At 36.9% G+C, this 27,199-nt stretch overlaps 2 protein-coding genes and 1 pseudogene across 2 annotated transcripts; all 3 read left to right on the plus strand.

Moving 5' to 3' along the window:
• Positions 1 to 285: 285 nt before the first annotated feature.
• LOC122687517 lies at positions 286 to 1,201 on the plus strand (annotated as a pseudogene).
• Positions 1,202 to 9,832: 8,631 nt separating this feature from the next.
• LOC122687516 (olfactory receptor 5AC1-like) lies at positions 9,833 to 10,748 on the plus strand. Its single transcript, XM_043893047.1, is given in 2 exon segments — positions 9,833 to 10,011; positions 10,013 to 10,748. Coding segments are annotated over 2 exon segments (915 nt in total).
• A 10,733-nt stretch (positions 10,749 to 21,481) lies between these two features.
• LOC122687308 (olfactory receptor 5AC1-like) lies at positions 21,482 to 22,405 on the plus strand. The gene has a single exon (XM_043892660.1). The coding sequence runs from the start codon at positions 21,482 to 21,484 to the stop codon at positions 22,403 to 22,405; it is 924 nt and encodes a 307-aa protein (XP_043748595.1).
• The last annotated feature ends 4,794 nt before the right edge of the window (positions 22,406 to 27,199 follow it).

Consider the following 27,199-nt stretch of genomic DNA (forward strand, 5'->3'; position numbering starts at 1 on the left):
GAAGGTACCCTGGAGAAGGGAATGGCTACCAACCCAGTATTCTTGCCTGGAGAATTCCATGGACAGAAGAAGCTGGTGGGCTACAGTCCATGGACACGACTGAGCAACTAACGCTAACACTCTAAAGGGTGTTTTTAAAAAGAAAGACCCTATACCTTCATATTTGTTCAGTAAAGGGCATCTGAAATGTAGAAATATGAAATTGCAATCCAGTGTAAGTTTTCATGAACCTTGATTAATTTTTTTCATTTTACTTCTCCATTGCAGTGATCAGCCTGAGTGGATATGATGGAGGCAAACAAGACCCTGGTGATAGAATTTGTTCTCACAGGACTCACAGATCTCCCAGGGCTGCAGGTCCCCCTGTTCCTGGTGTTCCTGGCTATCTACCTCACCACCATGGTGGGCAACCTTGGACTGATTCTTCTTATCTGGAAGGACCCCCATCTTCACACCCCCATGTACTCATTCCACAGCCTTTGCAGATGCCTGCTCTTCATCTTCTGTGACTCCCAAGATGCTTGTCAACAACTTAGACAAGAGTCAAACGATGTCTCTCTTTGAGTGCATGGCCCAATACTATGTTTTTGGTTCCAGTGCCACCACAGAATGCTTCCTCCTGGTGGTGATGGCCTATGACCGCTATGCAGCCATATGCAACCCCTTGCTTTATCCAGTGGTGATGTCCAACAGACTCTGCACTTGATTGATAAGTGCATCATATGCGATTGGTTTTCTGCATCCTATGATACATGTAGGATTATTGTTTAGATTAACTTTCTGCAGGTCTAATACAATACATCATTTCTACTGTGAAATCTTGCCACTTTTTACAATTTCTTGCACTGATCCATCTATTAATGCATTAGTGCTTTTTATTTTTGCCTCTTTTATACAGGCTTTTACTTTTATGGGTATTATAGTCTCCTATACTTGTGTCCTCTTTGCCATCCTGAAAAAGAAGTCTGAAAAGGGCAGGAGCAAAGCCTTCTCCACGTGCAGCGCCCACCTTCTCTCTGTTTCCTTGTTCTATGGTACTCTCTTCTTCATGTATGTGCATCCTGGGTCTGGTCAGGATCAATATCAGGATAAAATGTATTCACTGTTCTACACAATTATAATTCCCATGCTAAACCCCTTTATTTATAGCCTAAGAAACAAGGAAGTTTTAGGTGTGCTTAGAAAAATAATAAAGAAATAAATATTTATCAAAAAAGCTTTCATAGTCTTTCCTTTTTACTCTCCATTTACGTAAAGTATAATAACTGGACCTGGATTTTGCACATAGGGACCAGTTAAGTATTTGTTAAATCAATTAATAATAATGTTTAGACTAGATATACTCACCTTAGTTATAAGTGAACCTAGGTCCTCAAAATAACTGATGAACAGGGTAAGATATTACTTACTTGTTGGTTTAAAATTCTTATGAGTGAAACTGCAATTCCCAAATTGCTAAGCTTGAAATATGTATAAGGTCTTCTATTTCCATATACACATGTTTTAAAATTTTTACGAACTTATATGCTTTTAAAGGAAGATTCAAGTCCATGTGAAATTTCTATTTATAAAGTACTCACACCCTCCAAAATAATTCCTGAGCACATAATTTTTCAAAACCTTCTCTTCAGTTAATATTTATAATGAAACTTGAGGTAATTAAATGAACACTTCTAAGAGTTTTAATAGTAATTTTACAAATTAAATTAGATTTGTAATTACTCATAAAAAGGTACAAAAATTAAGAGATAATAAAAATAGTTAATTTTCCTATAATATAATTAAAAGTTTTTAAAAAACTTCTCCTTCTTAATTTATTAAGTGATCTTATTGAGTCCCTTTTCCTGACACACACATACTGAATGAATGAATTTGTACATGTGTATACATACATATATATATATATATATGTATATATCAGGAATTGGCAGCTACATGAATAATAGGTATGTTGATCAAATCATAATTACATAGCTTAAATGGAATTTTCTTTACAAAAGCTAAGCATAGTTTCCAACTGTCCCTTTTGCCCTTTGCCTCTTGACTTTATAACATTTTGCCTTGTGAATATCTTAGTGAGAAATAAAGGAAAATATATCTCCATGAACATGACACATTCTCCTGACCCCTAGCCTATTAACTGATCTGAGGAAACAAGCAATTTGTGGGTCAGACACCCCAAAGCCCCAAGTGGGCAGACGGCCTTCAGTATAGTGTGTTTGGGATTTGTTTGTTCAGACCCTCGACACTGTGATGCATCTGAGCTCTGCCTCTGCTGTGAGGACTCATTCTAAGCAGCTTGCTCCCCATGGATATAGAAGCTCTGTAGGAGTTCCTTTTCCATCTCTTCACAGTCAAAGCCTGTGGCAAAGCTTTCTTTTTTCTTAAGGGCCACACAGAGGGTTTAGGTTTAGCCATTATGCAATTGCTGTATGTCAATAGACAGTCATTCTCCATCTCCTTTAAATCCTTAGAATTTCAGGCAATGTGGTGCTTGAGTACATGCTTTTAATCACTACTCTTTTATATTACTGTAATGTCTTATATGAGAGGAAAGAAAATACCAGATGGGAGAGGATAGCCAAGTATGAATAAGGACAAGTAAGTGTTTGCATAAGAGTAAATAGGAAAATAGACTGAGGATGCTAATGGCTGAGGAGGCACAGGGAAGGAGATGGGGCTGGCCAAATCCTCAGCTGCGTTTTTCATGTAACACTTGTCCTCAGACTAAGAGAGTGGAAGCGAGCCTCAGGATGTGCATCCTGACTTCATCTTTTTTCGTGAAAGTTTAGGTCACTATGCTAGGTTTTCCATAGGATCTTGTGCACTCTTTGCAGAAACTTATCTTTCATGGTTTTCTGTTCCATGTAAAAGACGGTCTGGAATCCACACAATACCTGCAATAATCCATGAGAACTGGGCATTTCAGGTAGCCCTCAATCCAGTTTACAGCATATCATAAAAAGGAATAATTTTTGACGTATCAGACCCTGTTGATAAGTGACAGAACCAGGAAATAAATACATGTCATCAACCAGGTCTTGAATATTTCCTTCTTCCTCACCCAGAGAGTACAGACTGTGGTTCTCACTATTGGTTATCAACCCAAACCAAACAAATTAGAATTTGTAGAGGGGTTCTCAGGCAATGGTAGTTTTATAAACCTCTTGAAGTGATTCTAATGTACAGCCAGTGTTAATAATGACTGGAAACAAGTCTTCTAGGAAATTTAACAAGCCTTCTATGAAAACAGATGATTATCAGTTCACAAAAAGTTACCTGTAATTATTCCCTAAGAAATTCTTTTCTTGCCTATTAGAGTCTCATAGTTAGGCAGGTACTTAATTTTAGCTGCACAGTTCTCCATTTTCTGTCCATATTATTGGGTACTAAAATCAATCCACTGAATATCAGCTGAACTATTATAAAATGTCTACTAGGTATTTAATTTATATAGTTGGAGTGTACAGCCTCTATATAATATTTACTTTGGTCACTTTAGTAGAAGAGGAGACAATAATATCGAGATTTTTTCACTTGAGTTTGTCATTGTCAAACTTAGATGACCACGAGCTCACAGCTTTTACATTCAGCAGATCATTCTGGGCTGGGCCTGAAGTTTTTCATATTCAGAAGCATCTCATGTGATTCTGATGAATCTGCAGGCATTGGACCACATTTTGAAAGTCAAATGACTAATATTGCTCAAGCATCCATGGCCACCAAGTTGGAGTCTGAATTGATTTCTTCCTAATAGGAAAGCCTACCTCCTATGATCTGAATGTGTGCATCACCTCAGCATACACATGTTGAAATACGAAGCCCCAAAGATGATGGCTTCCCTGATGGCTCAGATGGCAAAGAATCTGCCTGTAGTGCAGAAGACCAGGGTTTGATCCCTGGGTAGGAAGATCACCTGGAGAAGGTATGACTACCCACTCCAGTGGAGAATTCTATGGACAGAAGAGCCTGGTAGGCTATTGGCCATGGGGTTGCAAAGAATCAGAGACAACTGAGAGACTTTCACTAGTCACTTGCCAAAGATGATGGTATTAAGAGGTAGGGCTTTTCAGTTCAGTTGCTCAGTCATGTCTGACTCTTTGCGACCCCATGGACAGGGATGCTAGGGCTCTCTGTCCATCACCAACTCCTGGAGTTTGCTCAAACTCAAGTCCATAGAGTTGGTGATGCCATCCAACCATCTCATCCTCTGTCATCCCCTTCTCCTTCCGTCTTCAATCTTTCCCAGCATCAGGATCTTTTCAAATGAGTCAGTTCTTCACATCAGGTGGCCAAAGTATTGGAGTTTCAGCGCCAGCATCAGTCCTTCCAATGAATATTCGGTAGGGTTTTTGGAAGTTGCTTAATCCATGCGGTGGAGCCACATGAATGGGATGAGAATCTTATAAAAGTGGTTTCAGAGAGATCCCTACCTTTATTCTCCATGTGAGGACACAGTGAGGATGAGTAGGCTAATAATCAGGGAAAGGGCTTTCACCAGAATTCTGTCATTCTGGCACCTTGATTTGGACTTCCCCACCTCCAGTAACATGAGAAATAAATTTCTGCTGTTCATAAGCTATTCAGTCTAGATAGTCTGCTTTTATGGCAGCCCGGACTTCCCTGGTGGCGCAGATGGTAAAAGCGTCTGCCTACAGTGTGGGAGACCTGGGTTTGATCCCTGGGTCAGGAAGACTCCCTGGAGAAGGAAATGGCAACCCACTCCAGTACTCTTGCCTGTAAAATCCCACGGACAGAGGAGCCTGGTAGGCTACAGTCCGTGGGGTCACAAAGAGTCGGACATGACTGAGCAACTTTATTTTCACATAAATGGACTAAGACACTACCTCATATTTAATTATTGCTTCAAGTCTTTCAGAGTGTTATCATCTGAATCATCTTAATTGATAATGAGGTGGTATTTCCACCATTTACAAATCAGGCATCCTGGAGCAGTGGAAAAGCACAGGATGTCAAATCAGAAGACCTATTATTTTTTTTCTGAAGCTCAAGTGAGGTTAAAAGTGATCACAAGAACCTCCGTTAAATCTACTAGCACATAAAGAGAAGAAAGGATGAGTGTTTGTTGCAAACTCAGTAGACAGTGCCTTAATTTCTTCATGTGTACAATGAGTATAATAATATACACTTGTGATGATACTATACATAGGAAATCCTAAAGAAGCAACCAGAAAACTGCTAGTTAATCAATGAATTTAGTAAAGCTGCAGGATACAAAATCAATACACAGAACTCACTAGGATTCCTATATACCAACAATGAAAGATTGGAAAAAGAAATTAATGAAAGAATCCCATTCACCATTGCAACAAAAAGAATAAAGTACCAGAAATAAGCCTACCTGAGGAGACAGAAGACCTGTATGCAGGAACCTGTAAGACGCTGATGAAAGCAATCAAAGATGACACAACGGAGAGATACAACAAGCTCCTGGATTGGAAGAATCAATATTATGAAAGTGGCTATACCACCCAAAGCAATCTACAGATTCAGTGCAATCTCTATCAAAACACCAATGGCATTTTTCACAGAACTAAAACAAAAAATCTTAAAATTTGTATGGAAACTCAGAAGATCCCAAATAGTCAAAGCCATCTTGAGAAAGAAAAACAGAGCTGGAGGAATCAACCTTCCTGACTTTATACTATAAACAAATTTTTATGCCTCTTGGTAGTTTTACATGTTTGCCAAATACATATAGGTCAGGCATGTACCTTGCCAAGCTTAATATAATAAATATGATTATGTGTGAATTCATAATTATAGCTTTTTATGATAATGATGTAGCTAAGGAAACAACCCAAAAGTTTCTCAAGCTAATAACAAGAAAATATGAATAATATATTATTTAGCTGAACTTATTTTTGAAAAATTATGTGCAGCACTATGTTAATATTATGTGTATATAGAAATGTTTATATAAATTATGTATAAGTATCTATATAACTTCTGTATATAATTATGCATAAAACCCCAATGTTAGCAGTAATGATCAGTGGTTAGTGAAATTAGAAGAATTTGTTTCCCTTGTGTTTTGTACATTTTCAATTTTTTTCTACAAATAAACAGTGATTCTTTTGTTTTTATAAAAGAAGAGTTGCAAAACAAGCTATAAAAGTAATAGTTGCAAAACAATGTTTGAAATGATTTGTTGATTAGTGTATAATGCCCAGTAGGTTGACTTTATTCTATGGGGAATATTTGATGGCTTTCGGGGAATTTCATTATTATCTTCACAAACAGATTTGAAGACAGAAGATATAAATATCTTTTTCTTCACAGGGCATTTTCCAAGAATATTAATTAGAAATGAGCATTTGTTTGGACATTTTTGTTCTTTTACACTGAACTCTTCATGAAAGTCTGTATTTTATGGCATCTCTGTATCTTCTTATGGGAATTTCAGGTGAGAACACAATGCTTTATTTTATTGTCATTATTCTTTCCATAAAAAGTGATAGAACATATTTAGTTTTAGTACCTAGAGTCTCTCATCAACTGCCAAAATATTTAAATCATCTTTTCAGATGATTTGTCTACCAAATAAAACAGAAAGCAATCCTAAACTGAGTAGTTAAATATATGTTATAATCTGTGGGGCTTCCCTGGTAAAGAATCCACCTACAATGTGGGATACCTGGTTTCAATCCCAAGGTTGGGAAGACTCCCTGGAGGAGGACGTGGCAACAACTCCAGTATTCTTGCCTGGAGAAGCCCCCTGGATAGAGGAGCCTGGCAGGTTACATCCACAAGGCCTCAAAGAGTCAGACACAACTGAGTTACTAAGCATACACATACATGTTCTCTGAACTGTTATGGATATAAAGCTATACACTTGGAGAATGAAGACTTGAATTCATGCTATTACATAGAGTCTGTGTGCTTAACCACTATGCTATGCTACTTACTAAATAGCAAAGAGGACTCATAGTTTCAAAGGCTGGAGGCAGATGTTCCTTAGAAAATCCAGGGCAATACAGATAATCTTAAAATGAAGCCATAAAGTGTTTTAGGTATAATCATTTAATAATTTAGAGGTAAAATTAGCTTCAGAAAATTGGTTACATTTTTGTTAAATTTGGTTACATTTTTCTTTGCCAGAAGAATGACTTATAGAATGAATCTATTTAACATTCTTATCTGTAAAAGTGGAATTCATTCTGGCCTTTATTGTACTTTCACAAAATCCAGAAGGTTTTCCAACAGTGAAGAATCATAGGGTTATGGAGCTGTTAGGGCAGTTTATGTCTTTGCCTTTATCCTGGTTCTTGTTTTTTTTTTGTACTTCTCTGGAAATAGGCAGAAAGATGGAGTTGATCACATCTTCCCGGAGTCACGCCTTATATTCTAGGCAGATTGTAAAACAGGAAAATGTGATCCTTTCCGGGATTTGTCAGCAGTGTGCTTACTTAATAATTACTGCCAATACTACCAACTCTCTATACTTTTAAAAGTCTAATATTAATCTCAAAACATCTCTTTTCCTATTCTCTATGTAGATGCAAAAGAACTTTTTCTCAACATAGCCTCTCTTATAGAATATATACTCTTCAGAGGTTAACTTAGTCAGAACTGGATTTTTCACAAACTCTATATTCCTTAAATTTTCCACATGGTGTCCTCTCTTTGAATTATAAAGTAGGCACTTGGAGAAAATGTTTTAGGCCAGCAGAGACTTGACAGTGAAGTCTTCAACAACGTTGTACAGAATTGGTGACTAGGTTAAAGAAATAAAGATCTGTGTTGGAATGACTCCCGCTCAGCTGGACATGTCATGAAAACAGGGAGCTGTGAATCCAACAATTTTGAGTACTGCCTTGCAGGGTTATGTTCTTAGATCAGCTGCTTCTAAATGGCCATACCCTGTTTCACATAAACCAGGCAGGGACTTGGGTACACAAAGCACATTTTATGTTCAGAATTCTGCATGATTTTTCACTGATGAGATGCATTGTGATGATGTGGACTTAGGTTTACCTCCTGGGTTTCTACAGGATCTATCCTTCTTACATGCTTCCCAGGATCACTTGCTTCACAGATAGCTTAAAAATTTTTTTTTTTAATTGGAGGATAATTGCTTTACAATATTGTATTGGTTTCTGCCATAAATCAGCATGAATCAGCCACAGCAGACATATATCACCTCCTACCCCTCTAGACTGTCAGAGAGCACCAGTCTGCGCTCCCTGTGTCATGCAGAAAGTTTTCACTAGCTATCTGTTTTACATATGGCAATGTAAATGTTTCAATGATACTCTCTCAATTCATCACACCCTCTCCTTCCCCCACTGTGTCCACAGGTCTGTTCCCTACGTCTGTGACATCCTGCCCTATGATTAGGTTCATCAGTACCGTTTTTCTAGATTCCATTATATGCATTAATATATGATACTTGTTTTCCTCTATCTGACTTACTTCACTCTGTATAATACACTCTTGGTTCAGTTCTGAGTGTATATATACTGAGTGTATAATACACTCAGTTCAACTGACTCAGATTTGTTCTTTTTTTTATGGCCCAGTAATATTCTATTGAGTATATGTAGCACAGTTACTATATCCATTCATCTATCAATGGACATCTAGGTTACTTCTGTGTCCTGGCTATTATAAATAGTGCTGCAATGAACATGGGGGTACATTTTTTTTTTTTTAATTATGGTTTTCTCAGGGTATATGCCCAATAGTGGGATTGCCCAATCACATGGCAGTTTTACACCTAGATTTTTAAGGAATTTCCATACTGTTCTCCTTAATGGCTTTATTAGTTTACATTCCCACTACAGATGTCTTTATTAGTTACTTTCTATCAATGCAATTCATCTTTATTCTTATCTGATTTGGATAGAAACAACAATTATAATTTTTACTACTTAAATTGAAAGAGTTTCAAAACAGTGGCTTTTTGACATGGTATCTTTTGTAATGTTTTGATTCCCTCTGATTTTGAAAATCCCAGTTCTAATTTCAAACATAGCAGGAAAAAAAAGTTATAATTTTTCAATATTATGTGCCTTTGACATGTCAAAAACCATTTCTGGTTAACTGAATGATAACTGTTTACTTGGCATGTTTAACATCTCTTAGATCCTTCCCAAATCTGTAGATGAACTGGTTAGTGTCAGTTATTTTTCTTCTTAAAGGAGGGTTATTTTAGCATCTCAGTATAATACCTGAGTTAGAGGTTCTGTATTTGACTGAGCCAGGGACAATGGTGTTCTAGCTTAGGACAGCAAACTAAAAAGGTTTGATAACAGAATGAATCATTATGATCATATATGAGAGTTTGTTAGATAAAATTATTAAATAATAAGAATCTATTTGAAATTTGCAGTGGTTTTGATGAATTTATAATCAAAAGAGTCTATTAGGGATATGGGGTAAGTTGTATATATAATCAAAGAACATAATGACAATGGATAGAAATCAGCAGAAATGGGATTTTAACTTATTATCTTCTTTTTACTCTTAATTCTGTAAAAAAATTTCAGAGTTAATGCAATATATTCAGTTTTAAGGTATTTATGAATGACAAGATATGGACTAAGTTAACTGTTAGATGACTACAGCATCCTTCATAACCCTTTATGTAATTATATATATATATGCATATACACACATTGACTTCTGAAAATAAGTTATAATATTTATAATATAACTACAATACCCTTTGATGTGTTTTAAAAGGAGAGACTGTACCTTCAGATAGGGCATCTGACACAGAGAACTAAGACATTACCATCCAATATACATTTTCATGACCCTTATTTTTTATTTCACTTCTCCATTGCAGTGACCAGCCTGAGTGGATATGATGGAGGCAAACAAGACCCTGGTGACGGAGTTTGTTCTCACAGGACTCACAGATCTCCCAGGGCTGCAGGTCCCCCTGTTCCTGGTGTTCCTGGCTATCTACCTCACCACCATGGTGGGCAACCTTGGACTGATTCTTCTTATCTGGAAGGACCCCCATCTTCACACCCCCATGTACTCATTCCACAGCCTTTGCAGATGCCTGCTCTTCATCTTCTGTGACTCCCAAGATGCTTGTCAACAACTTAGACAAGAGTCAAACGATGTCTCTCTTTGAGTGCATGGCCCAGTACTATTTTTTTGGTTCTAGCGCCACCACAGAATGCTTCCTCCTGGTGGTGATGGCCTATGACCGCTATGCAGCCATATGCAGCCCCTTGCTTTACCCAGTGGTGATGTCCGACAGACTCTGCACTTGGCTGATAAGTGCATCATATGCGATTGGTTTTCTGCATCCTATGATACATGTAGGATTATTGTTTAGACTATCTTTCTGTAGGTCCAACATAATACATCATTTCTACTGTGAAATCTTGCCACTTTTTACAATTTCTTGCACTGATCCATCTATTAATGCATTAGTGCTTTTTATTTTTGCCTCTTTTATACAAGCTTTTACTTTTATGACCATCATGGTCTCTTACACCTTCGTCCTCTTTGCTATCCTGAAAAAGAAGTCTGAAAAGGGCAGGAGCAAGGCCTTCTCCACGTGCAGCGCCCACCTTCTTTCTGTTTCCTTGTTCTATGGCACTCTCTTCTTCATGTATGTGCGTCCTGGGTCTGGCCCTGACCAGTATCAGGATAAAATGTATTCACTGTTCTATACAATTATAATTCCCATGCTAAACCCCTTTATTTATAGCCTAAGAAATAAGGAAGTTTTAGGTGCATTTAGAAAACTGATAAAGAAATAAATATTTTTCAGGAAATCTTTCATTTTTCTTTACTTTTTACTGTTTTTAAATAAGGTATAATGATTTTCTCTGGGTTTTCACATAGTAGGGACTGCCTGAATAGTTGTAAAATGAATGAATATTTAGTCTAGATATGCTTGTCTTAGTTATAAGATAATGTGATCATCAAAATAATGAATACAGTAAGTACAATCATTGACTTTTTGTTGTTTTAAATTACTTTTCAAGGATGAAAATGAAAAATGAATCCCCAAGTTGCTAAAACTTTGCAATATGAACTCTTGTGTTTTCAGATACACGTATCTAAAGCTCTTCTGAACTTATATTCTTCTAGAGGAAGATTCAGTCTGTGTAAATACTCTGTTGAAAAGGTACTCATGCTCTCCAAAATAATCCTTGGGCAAGTAGTTTTTCAAAACTTTATCTTTAGTGGCTACTTATAATGATCCCAAATATATGAACATCAAATTAATATTGTTATACTAAATATGACAACATACATTCCTCTTGAGGGCTTTGAAATGAATATTTCTAGATTTAAAAGTATTTTGAAAATTAATTATATCTGTGTTGTATTCATTGAAAGATATTAATTTAGCAAATAGCTGTTAATACAATGAACTTTCTGGCAATACAATAAAATGTTGAGTCTTTAAAATGTTTTCCTTTTCAGTTTATTAAGTAATCTTACTGAGTACCTTGTTCAGAGCATTCACATACCAAGTGAATACATTTTCCCACCCCAGAATTGACAACAACTTGATATAGCAGGTGCAGTTGTTCAACTCATAATTATGTAACTTAAATTTTATTTTTCTTACAAGAGCTTTGTATGTTTTGTGTTAATTAATCTTTGACAAAGGAGGCAAAAGCATATGACAGAAAGAACGGTCTCTTCAAGAAGCAGTGTTGGGAAAGCAGGACACTTATATGTAAATCATGAAATTAGAACAGTCTCTCATACCATACACAAAAATAAACTAAAAGTGGTTTAAAGACCTAATTATAAGACACAAGACCGTAAGATTCCTAGAAGAGAACAAAGGCAAAACCTTCTCTGACATAAATCTGTCTCCCAATGCAAAAGAAGTTAAAGTAAAATCAAACAAATAGCACCTGATTAAAGTTTAAAGCTTTTGCACTGCAATGGAAACCAGAACAAAATGAAATGACAATCTACAGAAAGTATTTGTGAATGACAGAAGGGGTTAAAATCCAAAATGTATAAACAGCTCATGCAACTCAATATTAAAAAAAAAAAAATAATCTAATTGGAAATGGGCAAAACTTTTGAAAAGACATTTTTCCAGAAAAAACACCCAGGCCAACAGGCACATGAAAAGATATATAATATCACTAATTATTAGAGAAATGCAAATGAAAACCACATGGGATATCACCTCACACTGGTCAGAAGGCTATCATCAAAAAGTCTACAAATATGGTGCACTGGGAAGACCCAGAGGAATCGGGTGGAGAGGGAGATGGGAGGGGGGATCGGGATGGGGAATAAGTGTAAATCTATGGCTGATTCATATCAATGTATGACAAAACCCACTGAAATGTTGTGAAGTAATTAGCCTCCAACTAATAAAAAAATTAAAAAAAAAAAAAGTCTACAAATAGCAAATGTTAGAGGATGCAGAGAAAATAAATCCCTTGTGTACTGTTGAAGGGAATGTAAATTTGTGCAGCCATTATGAAAAACAGTATGGGGTTTCCTTATAGAACTAAAATGGGGTACCGTACGATCCAGCAACCTCGCTCCTGGTATATATCTCCAAAAGATGAAAACTAACTAAAAAAGATAGATACATCCCAATGTTCATAGCGACACTATATGCAATAGCCAAGACATGGAAACAACAACCCAAGTGCTCTTCAACATGTGACTGGCTTAACAAAATCTTTCTATGTAGATATTAATCAGTCATAAAAAATGAAATATTGCCATTTGCAGCAACATGGGTGGACCTAGAGAACATTATACTATAGACAGAGAGAGACAAATACTACACATCACTTACATGTGGAATCTAAAACATAATACAAATATATGTATGCATAGTTGCTCAGTCGTGTCCGACTCTTTGCAACCCCATTGACTATAGCCCACCAAACTCCTTTATCCATGGAATTCTCCAGGCAAAAATACTGGAGTAGGTTGCCATTCCCTTCTCCAGGAGATCTTCCCAACCCAGGTATTGGACCCAGACCTCCCACATTGCAGGCAGATTTCTTTAACATCTGAGCCACCAGGGAAGCCCTATTTGCTCAGACGTTTTGAACTCTTTGCCACATGGACTGTAGCCCGCCAAACTCCTTTATCCATGAAATTCTCCAGGCAAGAATACTGGAGTAGGTAGCCATTCCCTTCTCCAGGGGGGATCTTCTCGATCCAGGGATCTAACCTGAGTCTCCTGCATTGCAGGCGGATTCTTTACCGTCTGAGCCACCATGGAAGCCCAGTACAAATGAATCTGTGTACAAAACAGAAACAGATTCATGGACATTAAAAATCTATTTATGGTTACCAGATAGAGAAAGTAAAGGGGGAAGAGGAAAATTAGAGGTATGGAATTCCCTTCTCCAGGGGATCTTCCAGACTGAGGGATAGAGCCCAGGTCTCCTGCATTGCCTGCAGATTCTTTGCCATCTGAACCACCAGGGAAGCCTAGATACAAACTACTACACATAAAATAGATATAAGCAACAAGGATTTACTGTGTAGCACTGGGAACTAACTATATACAACATCTTCTAATAACTTATAATGGAAGATAGTCAGTAAAAATAATTGAGTCACTCTGCTGTACACCTATAATATAAAGCAAATATACTTCAATAAAAGAAAAACCCTAGTCCTGGGTTTCAATAATGCAAAACAAAATGTAACACTGTATCTTTGAAGATGATTTTCAAGTTATTGCTATGCTAAGGGGCAGGAACCTCTTTTGGGTTGAAAAGGCATGAACAAACAATAATTCAGACAGAAGGAAAGTTGTCACTTTCCTGAGGCCACCTCATACAAGATTTTCACATTCTAAATGTTTGTCAGAGGAAATCTTAGCGACTTGAGAGGGTTGTTGCATAAATACATAAATTTATTTCTGGTGATTCTGTGATTTAACATTTCTAAAATAATTCAATTCTTGCAGATATTCAAAACACCTCAGATAAACACAGTGCTAGACCATGGTTTCCTCTAGCATTTAAAGGCTTTGCGATTGCCTGTGGCCTTCTTTAGAACAGACTTTCTCAGAACAAGCAGTTCAACTAGTCCTTTAGGGGCTTCCCCATGCAAATGGTGGGGTCTGCAGCTTCATTCAATGGAAAAGTTTGCATCTCAGAGCAGTGTATCAGGCATTTTTGGTGTAACTAGTGTGATTCTCAGAAACTCAAAGGCTGCAATGGTGATGATCCTCAATAAATCCTTATTTGTTTTACTATCCTAATCTTTGCAAAAACTGTATAGGGCATAGCTGATAATGGTAGAAACCAGAAACAACCCTGTAGAAACTTTCAACACAATATCTGGTATGAGATATATGCTACTGATGTATGCAAAATGTATTCTGCCAATACCAATCATGAATGAGGATTAGAAGTATTTTATATTCATCTGGGAAGGGTAACAGTATAAACTGAAGGTCTTGCCCTAGGGATATATGAAGAAAACTTTATTTTAGAAAATTTTTTGAACAGCAGTTTGGTTCATTATATTGATGACAATATGTTAATTGAACCTGATGAGTACTATGGGTACCTTTATAAAGTTCATGTGCTCCACAGGATGCCAGAAAAACCTATAAGAATTGCATTTTGGGTGGAGAAAAGGGAACTGTCTTGTACTGTTGGTGGGAATATAAATTGATACAGCCAGTATGGAAGACAGTATGGAGACGCCTTAAAAACTAGGAATAAAACTATCATATGACCCAACAATCCCAATGCTGGGCACATACCCTGAGAAAATCATAACTGAAAAAGACAATGTATCCCAGTGTTCATTGCAGCATTGTTTATAACAGCTAGGACATGGAAACAATGTAGATGTCCATCAACAGATGAATGCATAAAGAAGTTGTGGTACCAAGATACAATGGAATATTACTCAGCCATAAAAAGGAACACATTTGAGTCAGTAGTAATGAGATGGATGAACCTAGAGCCTATTATACAGAATGAAGTAAGTCAGAAAGAGAAAAACAAATATCATGTATTTATGCATATTTATGGAATCTAGAAAGATGGTACTGATAAATCTATTTGTGGGGCAGCAATGGAGATGCAGACATAGAGAACAGACTTATGGACCCAATGGGGAGTAAGAAGGAGAGGGTGGGACAAATGGAGAGAGTGGCATGGAAATACATACACTAACACATGTTGAAGCTGAAACTCCAATACTTTGGCCACCTCATGTGAAGAGTTGACTCATTGGAAAAGACCCTGATGCTGGGAAGGATTGGGGGCAGGAGGAGAAGGGGACGACAGAGGATGAGATGGCTGGATGGCATCACTGACTTGATGGACATGAGTTTGAGTAAACTCCGGGAGTTGGTGATGGACAGGGAGTCCTGGTGTGCTGCGATTCATGGTGTTGCAAAGAGTAGGACACGACTGAGCGACTGAACTGAACTGAACTGAACATTTGTAAAACCGATAGCCAGTGGGAATTTGCTGTTGATTCAGGGAACTCAAAGTGGTACTCTGTGACCACCTAGAAGGGTGGGATCGCACAGGAGTTAGGAGGGAGCCTCAAGAGGGAGGAGACATATGTATACTTATGGCTGAGCCATGCTGACGTTCAGCAGAAACCAACACAATATAGTAACTATCTTGCAATTAATAACAAGTTAAAAAATTGCATTTTGGGAGTGTGTAATTATAACATGTGGCAAGATGATATGTATTAACAATTGTTGGTATCTACACAAAGAAGAGACATAGCTGGTTTGCTGGAGAGAACAAAGTATTACCTTGAAAGCATAGCTTTTTGTTGAGCTGGACTTCCCCGGCGGCTTAGAGGGTAAAACGTCTGCCTGCAATGCAGGAGACCCAGGTTCAATCCCTGGGTCAGGAAGATCCCCTGGAGAAGGAAATGGCAACCCACTCCAGTACTCTTGCCTGGAAAATCCCATGGACAGAGGAGCCTTGTAGGCTACAGTCCATGGGGTCACGAAGAGTCGGACACGACTGAGCGACGACGATACAGGGACTAGACGGGAATTGGGTTTGACTACTTTTCAATTAGTTTGACTCTGGTTGGGAGAGGCTGAGAGTGTTCTACAAGAGGAGAGGAGGATAAAACAGGTAAATCATAAACAAAAGAAGTACAGAAGAAGAAATTATTAGCTGATAATCAAATCCAAATAACCATTTTCTTCTCCTCCTAGATACATGGCCTCACTTTTCCATTGACTGCAGTATTATGATTGAGGTTAGGATTGCAAGTGATATACTAGCTCACAAGCACCTCACAGTTGGAATCCCCCATGAATTTTCCCCTTCCAGCTTGATCCAGATGAGAACACAATGACTGAAGAAAGTCATGTGTGGGGACTTCCCTGGCAGTCTAGTGGTTAAGACTTCACCTTCCCCTGCAGGGGGTGCAGGTTCAATCCCTGGTTGGAGAGCTAGGATCCCACACTCCTTGTGGCCAAAAGGCCAAGGCTTAAAGGAAAAGCAATACTGAATGTTATGTGTGGGAAATGCTGAATGATAAGATGGAGCCTAGGACTCTGCATCATCAGTGGGGTAGAATAATCTAACAATTAGAAACATGTGATCTATACTCACCATGAATGAGAAGTTATGTTCTATTTTCTCAATTTACTTAGATGTTGAAAATTATCTATAAGTTCAACTAGTGTTACTGTAAATGATACACACATACAATGCAATAAAATTCCTTAACTGCATACAGTTAATTGTTGGGCCTATTTCTCAATATAGCAACATGTATATGAGGCTTAGGGATTTCAGCTGTTAGCAGAAACATACCTACAGACTTAGAGAGCGAGCTTATGGTTACCAGGGGGTTAGGGTTGAGGAGAGGGACAGATAGGGAGTCTGGGATTGATATGTACACACTGCTATATTTAAAACGGGTAACGGAACTTCCCTGGTGGTCCAGTGGTTGAGAGTCTGCCTTGCAGTGGGGGGGTCATGGGTTTGATCTCTGCTCAGGGAACAGGGGTCCCACATTCTGGGGAGCAATTGAGCCCACACCCCAAGCTCTAGAGTCTGTGCGCCACAACTAAGGAGGTCGTGGGCCAAAACTATAGAGTCCATGCATCACAACAAAAGATCCCACATGACCCAAGGAGGATCCTGTGTGTCACCACTAAGACCTGAAATAGCCAAATAAATAAATAATTTCTTTTTTAAAAAATAAATAATCAACGATGACCTATTTATTATGTAGCACAGGGAACTCTGCTCAATATTATATAACAAACTAAATGGAAACAGAATTTGAAAAACAGCAGATACATGGATATGTATAGCTGAATCACGTTTCTGTACGCCTGAAACTAACACAACATTGTTAATCAGGTATAGTCCAATATAAAATAAAAAACTAAAAAGGAATTTCAGCTGTTATTTTATTTTCAATGAGAAATTATTAACAACATTTAAATGGCAGCAGGCATGTGCTACAGTGTGGTATTGAAACAGTAAAAGAATCAGTCTGGTGTCGGTGTGGAAAATAGATCAGATGACTGTATTAGGAGATGCATATAGTATAGTTAGGAGGTTATTCAATAAGCCAGGCAAGGGATGAATATATTTTATATTTTGGTACTGACTGCATAAAAAGAAATAGTTGGATTTAAGACATACTTAATAGATAAACATTTGGTTTGTGACCCTATTTCCTGTCACAGGAAACCCTGGAAGAATACCAGGTTTGAGGGCGGAATAGATGATGACCATAATTTCAGATCTGGACGTGTTAATTCTAAGGTATCTTTGGGAGTTTCAAATGAGCAAGTCAGGTAGGTAGTTGGGGAGTGGCAGCATTAAGAAAAATAAGAGGAAGGAAAATAGCTAAATTCTATTCAGTGACATTTTATAAACATGCCCTGACAGTGAACTTTGAGGACATTATGTTTAGTTTTAATTGTTATAACTAAAAGTGTATGGATGATTTGATGATTAGCTTACAATGCCCAGTAGAACAGCTTTGACTTCATCCTACCCACTGGGAATACTTTGGAAGCATTAAGGGAATTTAAAAACTTTTTAAGAATGAGTTTGCAAATAGGAGAAAGAAATGTTATATCCTTCCAGTTTTTCGTTTCCAAGGAAAAGCAATGCTTAAATAGTTGTGCTTCATTTCTGTACCTTTTATGCTCCTTTGAGAAAAGCAGCACATTTTCATTTTCCCATATTCTACAGGAGCTGGGTAAGGATGCAGACATTTTCATAATTTTTATTATAGCATTGTAATTTCTATTATAAGAAAATATCTAAATAAGATATTAAAACTGTATACAGGCCTTTTCTTTTTTGAAGTCAGCAAACAAAATCTGAGCAAGCAAGTAAATATTTGTGTGAACAAGCATATTCTAATTTCAGTTAGCATTTTTACTGTGTAGACAGCACATTTGTTGAGGTATTTTTAAATAATAAACTTTTATTAATAGAAGAATGAAAAATAGAAAAAAATAGTAACGATAAGAAAAAATCAGAGTGTATTTTATAATATGAAGTTTTAAAAATTGAGACATAAGTTCTACAGCCCAAAGTTAACTTATTTGTAAGTTTTCAGAATGGGAATTCTGGCTTTAGGTTTATCATACATAATTAAAATTCTTTAATTACATGTAATCATGAGTATGTACACTAAAGTCACTAAAGGTAACTTCAAAAGACTCTTCATGTTATCTAACTCTTGAGAAAAAAATTCATAAAAGTTACTCTTGTCAAAATTATAATAATACTCTACAGGAGCTAAAAGTAAGGTTAGCAATGATTTGGTTATTTGAGGTTCTAAAAGGAGTTGGGCCAATTTATGCAGGGTAAATATTTCTTAAGGTTCTTAATTTCCAATTAATATTTCTGAGAGAGATATATATATATACACATATATGATATATATATATGCATATATATATACACACACACACCTATATATATATGTTGCTTTACTCATGGAACTGTTATTCTTTCACTTCTCTACTTTATTCGTTATTATCTCCACTCTCACTCCAGAAAAGCCAGTACTATAAACTTAGTGTCTATTATTCACATGTCCTCAATGTAAAAGAGAGATTTAAAAAATACACTGCTTGTTTTACAATGATGAGACCATAGATTTTATACTTCTTTGGATCTTCCTCTTCTGAGATAACTATACATTATGGAAATTCCAAATTTAAATTAGGTAGAATAGCTCTTTTTTCATGACTGAATTATATTCTGTAACATAAATGTACTCTGGTTTATTTAACCATTTCACTGTTGACACACCTGGTCTGTTCTTGTTGTTCAGTTACTAAGTCGTGTCTGACTCTGAGATCCCATGGACTGCAGCATGCCAGGCTTTCTTATCCTTCACTGTCTCCCTGAGTTTACTCAAACTCATCTCCGTTGAGTTGGTGATGTCATCCAACCATCTCATCCTCTGTTGCCCCCCTTCTCCTCTTGCCCTCAATCTTTCCCAGCATCAGGGTCTTTTCCAATGAGACAGCTCTTCACATCAGGAGGCCAAAGTATTGGAGCTTCAGCTTCAGTATCTGTCCTTCCAATGACTATTAGGATTGATTTCCTTTACAATCGACTGGTTTGATCTCCTTGCTGTCCAAGGGACTCTCAGGAATCTTTTCCAGCATCACAATTTGAAAGCATCAATTGTTTGGCGTTCAGTCTACTTTATGGTTGAACTCTCACATCCATACATGACTACTGGAAAAACCATAGCTTTGACTAGATGGACCTCTGTTGGCAAAGCGATGTCTTTGCTTTTTGATAAGCTGCCTAGGTTTGTCACAGCTTTTCTTCCAAGGAGCAAGAGTCTTTTAATTTCGTGGCTGCAGTGACCGTCTACAGTGATTTTGGAGCCTAAGAAAATAAAATCTGTCACCGTTTCTTCTTTTTCCCCATCTATTTGCCATTAAGTGATGGACCAGATGCCATGATCTTATTTTTTTGAATGCTGAGTTTTAAGTCAGCTTTTTCACTCTCCCTTGTCACCCTCATCAAGAGGCTCTTTAGTTCATCTTCATTTTCTGCTATTAGGGTGTTATCATCTTCATATTGAGGTTATTGATATTTCTTTGGCAAACTTGATTCCAGGTGTGAGTCATCCAGTCCAGCATTTCACATGATGTTACTCTGCATATAAGTTAAATAAGCACAATGACAGTATACAGCCTTGACATGCTCCTTTCCTAATTTTGAGAACCCCATGAACACCATGGTCTTTGCTACTCTGAACAATAATGCATTAACTATTCTTTGTTTATTTATCTTTGTATAGCAGTGCTTTGATCTCTAGGGTGTGTGTGTGTGTGTGTGTGTGTATGTATATATATATATATATAAAATGACAGATGAAAGGATAGATGTATTTTAAGCTAAATGGGATTGTATAAAATTGCTTTTCAAAAAGGCTGTTGCAATTCATAGTTCCACAAATAACATATGAAAGTACTGCTGTTCTCACTTCAGTCAACAAGCAGTATTTTTATTCATTTTATTTCTGCTATTCTGATACATGAGAAAGGAGGCATGCACCTGTTTTTGTGTGTCTGTTCATGTACCTGTGTGTATTTGTGACATAGAAATTTGGGCATATTTTCATTTTATTTATTGGTTATTTTGATTTCTTCATCTGTAAACTTGATTATTTTCATGCTTTATGTTCTTCTATTAAATTCCTTGCCTCTTAAAAAAATCTATACTTTAGTTATTTTATATTATAGACATAGATCTATGTCTTTAATATACATGCAAGATATCTTTCCAAACTAATTACATATTCTTTGACTCTGTTGGATATTATTTTGCTATGCATTCAAGTTATCTATTTTACTGGGTTTCTTCTCTTGGATAATAATTTTTCTATTCATTATGTTACATTATTGCCTTCTCAGTTACTTAGGCAATATCTATGGTGTGGGGCAGAAGCATTAACAGTACTTACTAATATTTCCAGACAGATAGCAAACATTGTCAGCATAACCCACTAAATCAATTGTCATATTCCTACTGAACTGTCATATTTATTTCATGCCACATTCCCATGTATATTGGAACTTACTTCTGAGTTCTGTATTCTGTTGCACTGATCCTCTGGCTTCTTCTTATGCCACTATATTAATGTTTTGATTACTATGTCTCTACATTATTGTTCAACATCAGTTAAGGTATTCTTGATTACTCAATGTTTATATATTTCTTGGGCAGAACGAGAAGTTATTTCTTCCATATCAATTTTAAGATGAGTTCATGCAAATCTAAAAACGTTGTTACCCACGGTAGATTGAAAAGGATTTGCATGAAATTTACCTATCAATTTAGGTGAATATAATTTTAAAATATTTTATTACAGATAATTTTGAATGTATATAAAAGTAGAGAAGTGAAGGTACAAATTACGAACTACTAACTAAATGAGAAGCATGTCTTATAGTCTGTAACGTAAAAATTCACTGTTTTTATGACTCTTTTGTGAATGTTCCCTCTCTTACTCTTTTATTTTAGAGATTAGCTGGTCAGATATGGCAGAAGAAAATATGACTCTGGTGACGGGGTTTCTTCTCACAGGACTCACAGATCTCCCAGGGCTGCGGGTCCCCCTGTTCCTGGTGTTCCTGGCCATCTACCTCACCACCATGGCGGGCAACCTTGGACTGATTTCTCTCATCTGGAAGGACCCCCATCTTCACACCCCCATGTACTCATTCCTGGGCAGCTTAGCCTTTGTAGATGCCTGCTCTTCATCTTCGGTGACTCCCAAGATGCTTGTCAACACCTTAGACAAGAGTCAAACGATGTCTCTCTTTGAGTGCATGGCCCAGTACTATTTTTTTGGTTCTAGCGCCACCACAGAATGCTTCCTCCTGGTGGTGATGGCCTATGACCGCTATGCAGCCATATGCAGCCCCTTACTTTACCCAGTGGTGATGTCTGACAGACTCTGCACTTGGCTGATAAGTGCATCATATGCGATTGGTTTTCTGCATCCTATGATACATGTAGGATTATTGTTTAGATTAACTTTCTGTAGGTCCAACATAATACATCATTTCTACTGTGAAATCTTGCCACTTTTTACAATTTCTTGCACTGATCCATCAATTAATGCATTAGTGGTTTTCATTTTTGCCTCTTTTATACAGGCTTTTACTTTTATGGGTATTATAGTCTCCTATACTTGTGTCCTCTTTGCCATCCTGAAAAAGAAGTCTGAAAAGGGCAGGAGCAAAGCCTTCTCCACGTGCAGCGCCCACCTTCTCTCTGTTTCCTTGTTCTATGGCACTCTCTTCTTCATGTATGTGCGTCCTGGGTCTGGTCAGGATCAATATCAGGATAAAATGTATTCACTGTTCTATACAATTATAATTCCCCTGCTAAACCCCTTTATTTATAGCCTAAGAAACAAAGAAGTTTTAGGTGCACTTAGAAAAATAGTAAAGATATAAATATTTATCAGGAAAGCATTCATAGCCTTTCCTTTTTACTCTCAATTTACATAAAGTATAGTAACTGGACCTGGGTTTGCACATAGGGACCAGCTAAGATGGGGAGGGGAATGGCAACCCACTCCAGTGATCTTGCCTGGAGAATTCCGTGGACAGAGGGGCCTGGAGGGCTGCAGTCCACGGGGTCGGAAAAGAGTTGGACATGACTGAGCAACGACCACACACACACACACACCTCAGCTCAGAAGTTTTTAATTCAGTTAATAATAATATTTAGACTAGATATGCTTGCCTTAGTTATAAGTGAACCTAGGTCCTCAAAATAACTGATGAATAGGGTAAGATATCACTTGAAAAAAGTGAAAGTGAAGTCACTCAGTCGTGTCCGACTCTTTGCGACCCCATGGACTGTAGCCTACCAGGCTCCTCAGTCCATGGAATTTTCCAGGCAAGAGTACTGGAGTGGGTTGGCATTTCCTTCTCCAGGGGATCTTCCCAACCCAGGAATCAAACCCAGGTCTCCCGCACTGCGGGCAGACGCTTTACCGTCTGAGCCACCAGGGAAGCCCAAGATATCACTTACTTGTTGTAAATGAAACTGCAGTTCCCAAATTGCTAAGCTTGAAATATGTATAAGCTCTTCTATTTCCAGATACACGTTTTAAAATTTTTATGAACTTATATTCTTTTTAAGAAAGATTCAAGTCCACGTGAAATTTCTATTAAAAACTACTCATGCCCTGCAAAATAATTCCTGAGCACATAATTTTTCAAAACTCTCTCTTTTGTTAATATTTGGAGAAGGAAATGGCAACCCACTCCAGTATTCTTGTCTGGGAAATCCCATGGACAGAGGAGCCTGGCGGGCTACAGTCCGTGGGGTCGCAAGAGGCTGACATGACTTAGCGACTAAATTACTAAAAAATAATGAAACTTGAGGCAGTTAAATGAAAATTTCTAAGAGTTTTAATAGTAATTTTACAAATTAAGTTAGATTTGTATCACATTCCTAAGAAGGTATGAAAATTAACAAATACTTAAAATAATTTTCTTGTAATATAATTGAAAGTTCTGAGTTTCAAAAACTTCTTAATTTATTAAGTAATCTTACTGAGTCTCTTTTCCTGACACACACATACTGATTGAATATATATATGTGTGTGTGTGTGTGTGTGTATGTGAGTGTGTGTGTATCAGGAATAGGCAGCTACATGAATCGAGGGGTGTACTTGATCAAATCATTATTACATAACTTAAATGGATTTTTTCCTTACAAAAGCTATGCATAGTTTTCATCTGGCCCTTTTGCCTCTTGCCTCCTGACTTTATAACATTTGGCCTTGTGAATACCCTAGTGAAAAATAAAGGAAATGATATTCCCATGAACATGATACATCTCCTGTCCTGTAGCCTATTAATTGATTTGAGGAAATAACCAATATGTGGGTCAGATACTCCAAAGCCCCAGATGGGCAGATTGCCTTTAGCACAGTGTGTTTGGGATTTATTTCCTCAGACCCTCAATCCTGTGATGCATCTGAGCTCTGACTCTGCTGTGAGGACCCTTTCTAAGCAGGTTGCTCCCTGTGGATGCAGAAGTTCTGTAGGAGTTCCTGTCTCCATATCCTCACAGTTAAAGACAGTGGCAAAGCTTTCTTTTTATTATGTGCCACACAGATAGTTTAGGCGTGGCCATTGTGTATTGCTATGTGTCAATAGATAGTCACTGACATATCTATTGGGTGGCTTGAAATCCACATAATAACTACGTACCATGAGAACTGGGGCTTTTCAGGTAATGGTCAATCCAGTTTACAGCATATCATGAAAAGGAATAACTTTTGATGTGTCAGACCCTGTTGATAACAAGTGACAGAACCAGTAAATGAATAAATGTCATCAACCAGATCTTGAATATTTTCTTCTTCCTCACCCAGAGAGTACAGATTGTGGTTCTCACTCTTGGTTATCAACCCAAACCAAGCAAATTAGAATCTGTAGGAGGCGTTATCAGGCACTGGTAGTTTTATAAACCTCTCCAAGTGATTCTAACGTACAGCCACTGTTGACAATGACTGGAAACAACTGTGAAATTTAACAAGTTTTCCATGAAGATAGATGATTAGCAATTCACAAAAAGGATGTCAAATCAGAAGGCCTATTATTTTTTTCCTGGGTCTCTGATGAGGTTAAAAGTGATCACAAGAAACTCCATTAAATCTGCTAGTGCATAGAGAGAAGAAAGAATGAGTGTTTGAGGCTAACTCAGTAGACAGTGCCTTAATTTCTTCATGTGTGCAATGAGTATAATAATATGCACTTATGATGATATTATACATTGGAAATCCTAAAGATGCAACCAGAAAATAACTAGAGCTAATCAATGAATTTAGTAAATCTGCAGTATACAAAATCAATACACAGAACTCACTTGCATTCCTACACACTAACAATGGAAGTTCGGAAAGAGAAATTAAAGAAAGAATGCCATTCACCATGCAACAAAAAGAATCAAGTACCAGGAATAAACTTACCTAAGGAGACAGAAGACCTTTATGCAGAAAACTATAAGACACTGATGAAAGTAATCAAAGATGACATAAAAGGAGAGATACACCATGCTCTTGGACTGGAATAATCAATATTGTGAAAATGAATATACTACCCAAAGCAATCTACAGATTCAGTGCAATCTCCATCAAACTACCAATGGCATTTTTCACAGAACTAGAACAAAAAATCTTAAAATTTGTATGGAGACAGAAGATCCCAAATAGCCAAAACAGTCTTGAGAAAGAAAAAGAGCTGGAGGAATCAACCTTCCTGACTTTATACTATGCAGCTACAGTACAAATTTTTATAGCTCTCAGTAATTTTATATTTTTTCCAAATATATATAGGCCAGGCATATATCTTTTCAAGTTTAATATAAATAAATATGATTATGTGGTTATGTGCATATACATAATTATAGCTTTTAATGATAATGATGTAGCCAAGGAAACAATTCAAAAGGTTTTACAAACTAATAACATAAGAAAATGTGAGTAATATATTATTCAACTGAGGTTATTCTTGAAAAACTATGTATAGCACTACCATAATATTATTTATATATAGAAATGTTTATATAAATTATATGAATATAAATACTTATATAATGTCTGTGTATTATTATATATAAAACCCCAAAAGTTAGCTGCAATGATCAGTGATTAGTGAAATCAGAAGAATTTGTTTCTTTGTAGTTCCTACATTTTCCATTTTTTTATACAATTAAACTTTTATTCTTTTGTTTTTAAAAGAAAGAAGCAGGCTATAAAAGTAATAGTTGTAAAACAATATGTTTGAAATGATTTGTTGATTAGTGTATAATGCCCAGAAGGTTGACTTTATTCTATAGGGAATCTTTTGATGGCATTGGGGGAATTTTAATATTACCTGCACAAATAGACTTGAAGATGGGACGATATAAATAATACCTTTTTCTTCAGAGTGTATTTTCCAAGAAAATTAATTCGAGATGAATCTTTGTTGACATTTTTGTTCTTATACCCTGGGCTCTTCATGAAAGTCTGTATTTTATGGCATCTCTGCATCTGCTTATAGGAATTAGGTGAGAATGCAATGATTTATTTTATTGTCGTTATTCTTTTCATAAAAAGTGACAGAATATATTTACTTTTAGTACCTAGAATCTCTCATCAGCTGTCAAAATATTTGAATTATTTTTCAGATCATTTATCTACAAAACAGAACAGAAAGCAATCCTAAACTGAATAGTTAAATATATACTGGTTTCTGTGCAGCTTGCTTGGTGGCTCAGACGGTAAAGAATCCGCCTTCAATGCAGGACACCTGGGCTTGAACCCTGGGTTGGGAAGATTCCCTGGAGGAGGGCATGGCAACCACTCCAGTATTCTTGCCTGGAGAATCCCCATGGACAGAGAAGCCTGGTGGGCTACAATCCATGGGGTCTCAAAGAGTCAGACATGACTGAGCGACTAAGCACACATACACGTGTTCTCTGATCTCATGGATACAAAGATATATACTTGGAGAATGAAGACCTGAATTCATGCTGTTACATTCAGAGTTTGTGTGCTTAACCACTATGCTATGCTACTGACTAAATAGCAAAGAGGACTCAGTCTCACAGGCTGGAGGCAGATGTTCCTTAGAAAATCCAGGGCACTACAGATAAGAATCTTAAAATGAGGCCATATATTGTTTTAGGTATAATCACTTAATAATTTAGAGGTAAAATTAGCTTCAGAAAATTGGTTACATTTTTGTGAAAATTTTCTTTGCTAGAATACATATGTTATAGAGCTAATCTATTTAATATTTTTATCTGTAAAAGTGGAATTCATTCTGGCCTTTATTGTGCTTTCACAGAATCTGGAAGGTTTTCCAACAGTGAAGAATCATAGGGTTATGGAGCTGTTAGGGCAGTTTGTCTTTGCCTTCATCCTGGTTCTTGTTTACCTTGTACTTCTCTGGAAATAGGCAGAGAGATGGAGTTGACCACATCTGCCCGGAGTCACACCTTATATTCTAGGCAGATTGTAAAACAGGATAATGTGCTCCTTTCAGGGATTTGACAGCAGTGTGCTTACTTAATAATCACTGCCAAGTTAACCAACTCTCTGTACTTTTAAAAGCCTAATATTAATCTCAAATCATCTCTTCCTATTCTATATGAAGATGCAGAAGAACTTTTTCTCAACATAGCGTCTCTTGTAGAAAATATTCCAATTCTTCTATAGACTTACTTTTCAGAGGTTAATCTTG

This window comes from Cervus elaphus, chromosome 31 (genome assembly GCF_910594005.1).
Source record: "Cervus elaphus chromosome 31, mCerEla1.1, whole genome shotgun sequence".
NCBI lineage: Eukaryota > Metazoa > Chordata > Mammalia > Artiodactyla > Cervidae > Cervus > Cervus elaphus.